The sequence below is a fragment of the Odocoileus virginianus genome, chromosome 14 (genome assembly GCF_023699985.2).
Source record: "Odocoileus virginianus isolate 20LAN1187 ecotype Illinois chromosome 14, Ovbor_1.2, whole genome shotgun sequence".
In the NCBI taxonomy this organism is placed as follows: Eukaryota; Metazoa; Chordata; class Mammalia; order Artiodactyla; family Cervidae; genus Odocoileus; species Odocoileus virginianus.
Genome location: NC_069687.1, coordinates 39,489,461 through 39,502,157, shown reverse-complemented (window position 1 = coordinate 39,502,157; position 12,697 = coordinate 39,489,461). Strand labels below are relative to the sequence as shown.

The window sequence follows — 12,697 nt, the reverse complement described above, 5'->3', positions numbered from 1 at the left end:
TTGAAGGTAAATTCTTTACCGTCTGAGCTACAGGGAAAATCCAGAACTTGTACAGCTTTGTTTAAATCAATACCTGGAACCAAGAAGAACCCCATAAATATCATCTCTTATTTTTATTGTGTTCATCCTTAAAATTATTTCTACTTTAAAGAAACCCCTAACATACCCAGTTACTCTGTTTTGATTCTGCCTATTCCAGGCAACTGAATTGAAAAGAAAAAACTAGGACAACATCAGCAGCACCATTTTATAGGATGTTCTAGGTGATAAAGTATCATTTGATACAGATTTGACTACATGCACTTAGTTGTTTCTAAAGTCCACATAAAAGTCTGCACATTGGATGCCATTTGAATGTCTGTCTAACATAAGTTCTTAGAAGGAAAACCTTGTGAGCTTCATACAGTCTAAAAATACAGAGTGTGTTGGGTGTAGGAATTCAGCAATGCAGCAGCAACTCTGTTTTGTTAAGATTACTCTATGATTCATTATTGCAATGATGGTGATTATATTTATAGCGACCACGCTTTAAACTTTTTAGAGCTATACTGTGTGAAATAAAATAATGTAGAACGAAGGAGAACAAAATGTTTTACAAAATTTTCCAGAATGATACTTGAGTTGTCAATAAAGAATTGTAGTGCTAGAAGGAACCTTAAAATATTGCTATTCTTTTTAATAACAAAGAAGATATTACATAAAATTTCCCAAGGTTACAGAATATGTGTGATTCCAAAGCACAGATTTATGGTTAAAATAAATCCTTGAAGCAACCTAAATATATCAAATCCCATGTTTTCTTATTGTCATAAAGTTAAACTAGAAATCAAATTACCAAAATAAAAGATACCATTGAGAGCAAAAAGGCAAACCACAGATGGGAAGAAGTTATTTCAGTGCATATCCCAACAAAGAGCTCCTGTCAAGAATATAAAAAGAACTCCTTAAATAGAAAAATCAGGGAAAACTATTGACTGGACATTTCACCAAACAAAATATTCATCTGACCAGTGAACCTATGAAAATGAGCATAGCAACATTAATCACTGGCAGAATGTAAAGTAAAGCCATGTATCTCCTAATAGCTAACGAAAGTGAAAGTGTTAGCCAGTCATGTCTGACTCTTTGCAACTCCATGGACTGCAGCCCACTAGGTTCCTCTGTCCATGGAATTTTCCAGGCAAGAATACTGGAGTGGGTTGCCTTCTCTAGGTGATCTCCCCCACCCAGGGATCGAACCCAAGTTTCCCACACTGCAGGCAGATTCTTTACCATCTGAACCCTAATGGCTAATGGCTAAAATTAAGAGTTAAAACATCAAGTTTTTCCAGTGATATAGGGTAACTCAATATACTTACTGCTGGTATATGTGGAAAATAATATAATCATTTTAGAAAACATTTGGCGGTATCTACCAAAGTTAAAAACATGATTATCCAATTACCCAGCAGTTCCAACATAAGGTAAATATGCAAGAAAAATCAGTGCATAAGGCACTTCAAGAATGTTCATAACAGGCTGATTTTATTAGCCTGAAACTGGAAACAACCCAAGTGTCATGAAAGGTGGAATGGAGAAATAAATTGTGGCATAGTCACAAAATGAAATACAGCCTGAAATAGAAAAAGGAAGAACTGCTGCCACACAACAGCATGGATGAATCACACTGAAATGATGATGAGCAAAAGAGGCAAGACATTAAACACTCTGCAGTGTGTGACACCATTTGTGTGAATTTCAAGTACAACTGCTTATAGTGATATAAGTCGGAAGAGTGAGAACCTCTGGCTTGATTGGAAAAAGAAAAAAGGAAGCCTTCTAAAAATTGTTCTGTACATGGATCCAGGAGGTTATATGGGCTCATATATATTTCAAAAATTCATCTAAGATTTGTGTATGTTTAAGACATGCATTTTAGCAATATCCGTATTATAGTTATGTGAATAATCCTGTTGTACTTTAGCAAAATTGGGATGGACTGTGGAAAAAGAAAGGGTCATGTGTCCTATTCCTTTAGGGAGTGAATGTTCCTCAGTATCTTAAACTGCCATGTCAAAGTAAGATCAAATGTAGGATTCTTCAGTGTCATTGTCTTGTTGTTATATTATGCTGTGTTTTCAATATATAAACATTGATTTATTTGGAATTTGAAAAGGAGATTTGTCTGTTTTCCTCTACTTTTTAACCTACTAAGTTATTTATTTATATATGTACAAGCCATATTTTGGGATTCCTTGGTGGCTCAGACAGTAAAGAATCTGCCTGCAATTCAGGAGACCCAGCTTCCATCCCTGGGTGGGGAAGATCCCCTGGAGAAGGGAATGGCAACTCACTCCAGTATTCTTGCCTGGAGAATCCCATGGACAGAGGAGCCTGGTGGGCTACATTCCATGGAGTCACAAAGAGTTAGACATGACTGAGTAACTAACTCTTTCACTCTTTTTTTTCAGGCTCATATTCAGGTTAAACCCATATTACATTATTTGTTTTGTTACTCAAGTTGTTACAGCACTAGCTTGGTAGCTCTTTTAGTTGGCCTCTTTGAAATATCCTTTTCATTGTGTGGGCTTTTTGTTGATGTTTTTGCTTGTTTCTTTATTTGTTTTCTAGCACTCCCATACTATCTGGTATGATAAGATACTTGGGGAAGAAATAATTTTACTTTTTTTAAGTTATGAAGTAAACTTAGTAATCTGCAGTACTTTGTCATCAAAGTCAGGGTCATGTATCTGATTCCCTTGTGGATTTCCCTCGTGGCTTTCCTGGTGGCTCAGTTGGTAAAGAATCTGCTTGTAATGCAGGAGACCTGGGTATGATCCCTGTGTGAGGAAGATCCCCTGGTGAGGGGAATGGCAACCTACTGCAGTATTCTTGCCTGGAGAATTCCATGGACAGAGGAATCACTGAGATAGAGCAAAAGAGGAATCACTGAGATAGATAAAGCCTGGTGGGCTAGAGTCCATGGAATCACAAAGAGTCGTACATGACTGAGCGACTAATATTTTTACTGGTGGCTCATATGGTAAAGAATCTGCCTGCCATGTGGGAGACCCAAGTTTGATCCCTGGGTTGTGAATTTCCTCTGTAGAAGGGAATGGCTACTCACTCCATTGCCTGGAAAATTCCATGGACAGAGGAACCTGGTGGGTCCATGGGGTCATCTTTATTATCTCAAGGTCAGGGCCATGTGTCCAATTCCCTTAGGGAGTGAATGTTCCTCAGTATATTGTGTATAGACAATGCTCCTAACTCAAGCCAGACATGTTGCTAAAAACTCTCATTAGAACAACTGCCATAAAGAATCTGGATGGAGAGTAGAGATATTAATAACTTAACTGTGTGTTTTATTTAAGTGAATGTGCTATAAGGACCTGTGATTAAAGAGGAGGAGTGTTAAAAGTTTTGTTTTACTAATAGAGTGATATTAATAACTTAACTAAATATGTTCTAAGAAAATGTGCTATAAAGAAATATGATTGATGGAGAAGAGCTTTAAAAATTTTTGCTAACCTCAAGACTCACTTGATTGTTTCCATTAAACTGAAAGTCAATTAGTTGTGTCCAACTCTTTGCAATCCCATGGACTGTAGTCCATGGAATTCTCCAGGCCAGAATCCTGGTGTGGGTAGCCTATCCCTTCTCCAGGGAATCTTACGAACCCAGGAATCAAACCGGGGTCTCGTGCATTGCAGGAAGATTCTTTATCAGTTGAGGTACCAGGGAAGTCCATTAAACTATATACCCTCAAAGCAAACAGACTTCATGGGAAGAGGAAGAGCTTTTAAATGCCAATAACTTTCTGTCCCATTATGTCTTTTTCTGTCAAAGTTCTATTAGAATTTGCTGTTTAAATCAGAAAGAATTCACAAGGAGGTAAAAGATCCACAGAGACAGAGAAAATGAATGCATTCCTTGAAATTAACAATAATATGAAATTATTTTCACAGTAATATAATCAAGGCAGCTCCAGTGGTGCACCTGAATATGAGATGCATCATAGAAAAGAATTGCTTATATAAATAAAGACCAGTCTAATTTCTTGTAAAATATGCTTTCAATTATTTTCTAAAATAAAAGTGAAAAAACAATGAAGAGAAAAGTCTGTATACTTCAAATCAAAGAATATAGATGAAAAGATTATTTTATTATTTTGTTTGAAAACTTATTTTCTCTGCAGCCTGAGCCTGGCTTATTTTCAATTTCCTATGCAGGATATTTTTTTGTCATTTTACACATAATTTTATTAACTTTCAAACATGCAGTCTGATCATTTTAATAATATTTTTCTGTCTCCTTTTAATTCATGTGGTTACCTTGGGTACCTTGAATGATTCACCTTTATCTTCATGTGTTTTTTTGTATGGAAGACTCAATATTTTTAATAGTGAAAAACCACATTTTTATATACATAAGGCTTGTTTCTCAAGCTATTGACTTGAGAAAGCATTCTAAGAATTTTAAATGGCCACTTCCCAATTGGAATATAAACCAAGTTTTGTGAGCATTTTCTTTTCCAATGCCAAAACTCCATCTTCCTTCTTTCCCTTTTAGCCCCCTTCCTTCCTTCCTTCTTTTCTTCTTTTTTATCCCTTCCTTCTGGTGGCTCAGATGGTTAAGTGTCTATCTACAATGTGGGAGACCGGGGTTCGATCCCTGGGTCAGAAAGATCCCCTGGCGAAGGCAATGGCAACCCACTCCAGTACTCTTGCCTGGAAAATCCCATGGATGGAGGAGCCTGCTTGGCTACAGTCCATGGGGTTGCAGAGAGTCGGACACGACTGAGCGACTTCACTTTCTGTCTACTCCTACATTATGCACATTGATTGAACACTTACTATGTGCTGAACTTACTGTAGTCCCCCACTCCAACCACAGCTCTTCAACACCAATTAAAATTGATCACAAATGCCCCTAGATATAGCCACCCAAATGTCTACTGTGCATTATAGAGCTTGGATGATGCTGTACCAAGTACCGCATGTAATATCCTTCTCTTGTTTTTGTCTTTATGTTCACTTTCTGGTTATTGCTGCTATTTTTAAATATTTTCCCAGTTTCCATGAAACTCCACTATTAAAGATACTTATCTGCTTTGCTGAATTCACTGCATATTGTTGAAGATGAAACACTTTCTTTTCTATGTTGGACTTAAAATTCTGTGCCTTCTGCATCAACTGGAACTTTTTAACTATCCTGGAATAACAAATATTAAATTATTTTATGAAGAAGATTGAGGAAAGTTTCTTTCCCCATATTGGAATCTAGAAGTATTCCCAAAGCAGGAATTCAGATCTCCTTCTCTTTTAATACCTCTGTATCTTTTTTCCCTTTTTCTGTCTCTTGGCAGAGGTGACTTCGTTTTTATATGTCTCTTAAGCATGCTCACAAATTCAGGTCCAACCCTGTTCTTTGGGGTGGAGGTGGGACATTGGAGAAGGTATTTCTGAGAAATGGCATTGAAGTGAAATTTAGATTCCCATTGTTTATTCTGTTCCATATCTAACTTTCAGCATTAAAACTGGTTGGTCCCATATCCTTGTTTTGGTTCATAGTGATAGCACTGTGTCTAATCTGGTGTATAAATCTTCTAATTTAGAACAGACCCGATCCCATACATAAAGCAATTTAGGAAAAGGAAAATATGGCCCCTGTCCAGTCCAAAACTCCCAATGATAACCCAGGAGGTTTTGAAAGGGTAATTTTCTGATCTAACCCAGAAACAAATTGAATTTATAATTATAGATTATGGTCAAATTAGAGTCTCCTTTGTGTAATGTGAACAATATCAAGTCTCCTTCCCATAATATGAATGACATTAAGAAAAAATATCAGAATGCTGTTGGCATTTTATTGGCAGCTGGGCTCTTGTTTCAGAACTCCAGTCAGTAGGTACAAATTAGATTGTTCAACATAATGGGCCACAGAAGCAGTAACATCAAGGTTAATAGGAAGTGATGTGGCTTCTTTTCTTCATAAAAACAGATAAAAGGGAGACTAAAACCCTTCCACATTTTAATTCTAATTTTGTATAAAGAATGATAAAGGAATGGGAAGTAATAAAAGGTAAACTTGTATATATTTAATTAATATTTATTGATGTTTAATACTTGCCTATACTACTCTGTGTGCTAGGAATACAACATTTCAATGCAATAATAAAACATAATCCCTGACTTTGAAGAAATATGTGGATTATTAGAATTTATGTATTTTTGTTTCTTAATTTAAATTACAATGTTATACTATATAGAGATCTTAATTTAAGCACCTGTTTTGCTTCCTGATATGATTAATCTCTCAATTTTTTTTTTTACTCTTGTCATCTTTAGGAGATAGTCAACTTCAACTGCCGAAAACTAGTGGCTACAATGCCACTTTTTGCTAATGCGGATCCTAATTTCGTGACTGCCATGCTGAGCAAGTTGAGATTTGAGGTGTTTCAACCTGGAGATTATATCATACGAGAAGGAGCTGTGGGTAAAAAAATGTATTTCATTCAACATGGTGTTGCTGGTGTCATCACAAAATCCAGTAAAGAAATGAAGCTGACAGATGGCTCATACTTTGGAGGTTAGTAAAAAAAGAGAATGTAACTCAGATGAAATCTAATTTGCTTGCAATATGTATCTTTATCAGAATTTTGGAGATGTCAGAATGTTGATTTATTGGGTTTGAATGTGGACATGTATTTGAATTCTGATAAAAGTGTCTATAGTATGTCGACTGAAAAAAGTGCACAACCTAAAAGTTGAGAATTATGTTTTATTTGGCAACAAAACTGAGGACTTAAGCCCAGGACAGAGTGCCTCAGATGGCTCTGAGTGACTGCTCCAAGAGGTAAGGGCGGAGCCAGGGTATATAGCAGTTTTTACAACAAAGACCAGGTAGTTGGAACATGGAATGATTACTGTTGGTTAGAGAAAACCAGATATCTCAAATTAAAGAATTTAGTGCTTTTCTTTGTATGAAAAGATGCAAGAGTCTGGACTCATTGAAATTATTCTTTTGATACACACTTCAGTTATCTGGGGCTGGTATCCACGCTTTCTCATCCTTAGTCTCCTCTATTGCATCATCTGGGGTGGCTGCAGCAGTTGACTGGGAGGTGGTGGGCATCCTGCTCTCTCCTGTTTGCTCTGGGCTCACCATTGGGTGGCTGTAATGTGATGGATTGATGGCTGAACATCATTTGTTTACTGATATGGCAGGCAACATTTTTTCATTGAAAACTGGTATATTTTCACATTGCAGTGTCACGTGTTCAGTGCATGTGCATTTACTATTGTATTAGTTAGAATATCGCTTCAGCCTCTTAAACCAGAACCAAATAACAGTGGCTTAAGCAGATAGAATGGAGAAGGAAATGGCAACCCACTCCAGTACTCTTGCCTGGAGAATCCCAGGGATGGGGGAGTCTGGTGGGCTGCCGTCTTCGGGGTCGCACAGAGTCAGACACGACTGAAGCGACTTAGCAGCAGCAGCAGCAGATAGAAAGTGTTTTTCTCTCACACAGAAGTCCCAAGAGGACTTAATGGCTCTCTCCAAGACAGTTTTTAGGCATGCAGATTTTATTTATTTTGCTGTCTGCCATCCTTTATTTTCCTTATTTATACAAGACAAATTGGTCCCTCTCCACAATAAGGACCACAGGAAGGGAGAAGGGGGCAGAGGAATTGAAGAATGAGCAGTTCCTCTTTAGATGTGCGCCCAGAATGGCCAATTTCACCTCTATTCACACATGATTGGCCAGAATTTAGTTAAAAGACTACCTCTAGGTATAAGGGAGGCTGGGGAATGTAGCTTCTAATTGTCTGATATATTAGTCAGGGATTTCTAGAAAAATGGAAGCAATAGGGTATACTAATTTCATCTAGGAACACCCTCATAGACATATCCCAAATAATATTTTTCTGGGCATCCTATGATCAGTCAAATTGACATATAAATTAACCATCACAAGGGGCTATTTGCCTTGCTAAAGTTTCTGACATTTTGAGTTGTTTCCAGCTTTTTGCTGTAATAAGGTATATATTATATTTGTGCAAATGTACAAAACTTGCCTATGAGTTGATTTACTGGGCCAGAGTCTATGTATACATTTAAATTAAAATAAACATCAAATCATTTCTTTGATGAAACTGCCAATTTCTACTTTGCTTTGCCCATTGATTTTTACATTTTTCCTCCTAATAAGTAAAATTGGCATCCCCTTATTATTTACTTTGTACTTCCATTATTAACAGTGATACTGAGGCATTTCTTCATAGATATGGATTATTTTAATTTGATTTTCTATTGCTATTTTGCATTTTTTTAATGTGTTGTTTGTCTTCTTAAAGCAAATTTACAGAAATGTCCCTAATGTTTTTTTTTTTATATACTGTAGCTGTTTTCTCAAAAATTATTACTTCTTTTAAAACTGTCTCTCTAATTTTTTGTTTTATCATTCTGATCTTCATTATTGTCTATTCGATTTGAATCTTAGAGCATTTGTGTTTCTAAAGTGTGTTTTCTGCACTTCAAAATTATGAAGATGTTTTCCATATTTACTTCTATTTTATTTCGTTTCACTACATTGTTATTACAATTTTAACTTGTTAGAACAAGTGACGGGGAATGACTATTAACGTCTCTTAGTGCCAGTTCTGATATGACATTAAAGACAATGCCTTTAAATACTCCAGTGTCAGACATTGGCTAGTTTAATAATTAAATATTACTCAACAGTAGGAAACTGAAATGTTCTCTTTAGAAAAAGTCAGGAAATCTGCCTTAACATATCAGGTTTATTCTATAAGACAAATTCAAGGGAAACTTTTTCTTATCATGAGTGAGGTATTCAATAAATGGCTCTTATTACCTTGTATTAATTCTTCACAGACTTTATAATATGCCTTTAGAAGTTTTCTCTTTCAGAATTAATGTCTCTCAACTCTGTGTGTCCATACTACTTCTCACAGCTTTCCAGAGTCCTGAATTCTTTCTGCCTTATATTGAACACTGTAGTTAATTACCTGTCTTCTGATATTAGATGGCAAAAATGTGTGTATCAGAATCATTGAAGAAATTGTTTAAGTTTAGGTTCTGCCTATCAGAGACTCTAATTCAATAAATCCAGACTAGGGATAATATTTTATTTGTTTGTTCAATTAGATAATAAAGAACCAGTATATTTGAGCCCCTGAAAATCAGTAAAAAGAAAGTATTCAAATCAAATTAGAGATGTTGGCTAATCTGAAAACTAGGCAATATATTCATTTTTATTTTAAAATAATGATTATAAAAGCAACAATAATATGCTGAATTTAAGAAGTTTTCTTCAATAACAACTATAAAGTTTTATTGGGAAAAGTTTTAATTTTATTAAATGCTTATTTGGAATATATCAAATTAACCATAGGTACGAAAAGTGAGTCACTCAGTGAAAGTTGGGCACTCGTGTCTGACTCTTTGCAACCCCATAGACTATACAATCCATGGAATTCTCCAGGCCAGAATACTGGAGTGGGTAGCTATTCCCTTTTCCAGGGGACCTTCCCAACCCAGGGATCAAACCCAGATCTCCAGCATTGCAGGCAGATTCTTTACCAGCTGAGCCACCAGGGAAGCCCAGAATAACCATAAGGTTGTCATTCATTAACTTATTGCAACTGAGTAAAATCTATCAGCTCAAAATATTTGGCCAGGTTTTGGTTAACCCAATGATTAGCTTCTTTGACTTTCTCCCCATTCATTAAGGATGATTTTTAATTCTTCATCCTTCCCTTTCTTCCCGCTCTTCTTCCTTGTCGTGATTCTGCACTGCATCAGCCCCTTACTATTGTGCAGATTATGCTAAGAAAAAAGAAGGAGGAAATTAGGGAAAGCTAAGAACTTTAAAAAGAATCTACTTTAGTAAGTTCAGAGAATTAGTGTTCACATGAGAAAAAGTAGAAATTGACAGTTGATGAAAATAAAATCTGGTAGTAAAATGTAAAAGTATAATCTAGCTTTGGGGGAAAGTGGTTTGGGGGAAAAGGTTTTTGAGGTAATTAATGGAAGTGTGACAAATACATAAAAGTTTAGAAAGGAATTCCTGAAAGTTGTTATTATGCATTAAGAATGTGTGTGCTCAGTCACCCCACTCTTTACAGTCACGTGGATTATAGTTCTCCAGGCTCCTCTATCCGTCGGATTTTCCAGGCAAGAATACTGAAGCAGGTTACCATTTCCTCCTAAGGGGGTCTTTCCCACCCAGGGATCAAACCCGGGTCTCCTGTATCCCCTGCATTAGAAAAAGGATTCTTAACCACTGAGACATCTGTATTACGTCGTATGTGTTTAATCTCTGCTAAATCTCTATGCCTTTTCTCTCCCTGATATTGTTTTTTTTAATTTTCTTAACTTTTTTCAGAGCTACTTAAATATTTGTTATTTTTGTTGTATTTTCAAAGAAGCAGTTTTTATTTTTGCTTTTCATTTCACTAATTTCTGTATTTTTTCTGTATAAAATCTGTTCTTTCAATTTACTTTTTACTTTAGTTTTACTTCTTTTAGCTTCTTGAGTTTAAAAGCTAGTATATTTATTTTGAACTACTCTTCATCTTTGATGACTACAATTTATAATACACATAAATCTGTCTATACTACCTTGGTTAAATTCCACTGCATTTTTAATATAGTGTTTCAATATTGCTTTGTAAAAATAGATTGCACTTTCCATCTGGATTCATTGTATAGTATATGAGTTATCTTTTATTTAAATTCTCTTTAAAAATTTTAAATGGAAACATTTGGAGATGGAATGGTAGAGAGAAAAAAAGCACATATAATGTTTGAATAGGAGAATTACAGAATATGAAAGATGTTAAATAAATTGTATTGGCAATAAGTAATGTGTAAGAAAGATAAGATTAAATGAGATTTGTTTTAAAAAAGGAATGAGGTGATCTTCAATTACTAAACCTAGTTATAGCTATCAAAATGTAATTTTACATAAAATAAACATTTTCTCCATCATTTTTCTAAATTTCTTAAGACATAAATGATCATCTTTAAATATAGTTTTACAAAATTACTGATGAAGTTATCCCTCATTTTAACCATTTAACAAATATTTCACCTATAGTTAGTTTGTTCCTGTGAAACAAATATCTACTTATTAAATCCAACTCACTTCAGTAAGAAATTCTCCAAAATAGCAATTGGTTTGGGTTCAGTGCTTTTACTGTCATTCATATTTTCATTATGGTGATTTGAAATGGCTATTAGTGGGCCTGTCCTTTGGTGTACAGTTTATGGAAAAAATAGGTCTGCATTACTTTCAGTTATTTCACACATACAGTTGATATTTGTTCAACTTAAATACCAAATAAGATAAAGAAGTCTGTTAGAATCTAATAATAAGAACTTGTACTTATATAACATGGGAGGGTTTAAAATTTATACCCCTTTAAGTATCTAATATGAAATTTTGAAAGTGATAGAGCATACTTTTGTAGTATATTAATTTTATATTTTGCATCAGCTGAACATGGCAAGTTCACAGTGTTTTTAAGCAGAAGAGCCTGGGATCAACTTCGTTATGTTCTTTCTACTCTTCCAAAGTGTCTTAAGTGAGTAAGCATGATCAATTTACAGAAAACACTCCAACTAAATGACAAGCAAAATAGTGAGATATGGAGACATTCAAAAGAACAAATTCAGAATTTTGTGTTCTATACCTAACTTCCTAACTTGATTTATTTCTGCAATAATACAGGACTGTTTCTAGATATACATATATGTCCAGAGAGGTTAGCTTCATTAAAATTCCCAATAATGTATCTTTGTATTCAATAGTTCATGATTTTAAAGAAAAGCTTTTGTTCTAATATAATGTTTCATTATTAATATTTCTGTCCACTCACCTTGTACTGATTGTCTCTCCACACCAAGTATTCTAATTGATTCAATCCCTTGACTTTACATCTTTCAAAATGTTTGTCTCATAGGTTCTTCTTAGAACATAGTGAAGTGAAGTGAAGTAAAACTCACTCAGTCGTGTCTGACTCTTTGTGACCCCATGGACTATATACTCGATGGAATTCTCCAAGCCAGAATACTGGAGTGGGTAGTCTTTCCCTTCTCCAGGGGATCTTGCCAACGCAGGGATCGAACCCAGGTCTCCAACCCAAGTCTCCCACAATGCAGGCAGATTCTTTTACCAGCTGAGCCACAAGGGAAGTTCAAAAAAAGTGGTGTATAATAAACCTACAAGAAAGAAAATACTTCCCATGATGGTTGCCATGATAAATCATTTGGTATTAAATGCTACTTAATCATGTCTAACATTTTGACAGCCTCAAGGAGACTGTCAGCCACTTTATATAGCTAAAGTGCATATTTATGATTTTTATGCCCAAAATGCATTTGGCCAGATTACAATGATCTGGCATTTTTAAATGTAGAGCTGCAGGTTAGAAAAACCACAGGCTATCCCTGTCATGGTGATTATTCGTTGTTTGTAAGAGGACTAAAAACATCTGCCAATCCGTGGTTTACAGTTTACTCCATTTCTAGTCCATTGTACATTTCTAAAAGCTGACACTGATTTACTAGGAGATGTGAGGAATCTGTTGATAAGAAAGTTACAATTTGATTAGTTCAATGTTAATTTAACTAATATAATCATTCTCGCAAAATATAAGGAAAATGAGGTGGCAGCAGGGAAAAACAA

The 12,697-nt window shown here is 35.3% G+C and overlaps 1 protein-coding gene across 1 annotated transcript in view; it reads left to right on the top strand.

Annotated features, from left to right (window-relative positions):
* The window catches only part of HCN1 (hyperpolarization activated cyclic nucleotide gated potassium channel 1), a 442,363-nt gene that overhangs the window by 381,235 nt on the left and 48,431 nt on the right, over window positions 1-12,697 (top strand). The window contains exon 6 of the mRNA XM_020879154.2: window positions 6,330-6,570. Coding sequence (XP_020734813.2) covers window positions 6,330-6,570 — 241 coding nt within the window. The remainder of the gene's footprint in view (window positions 1-6,329; window positions 6,571-12,697) is intronic.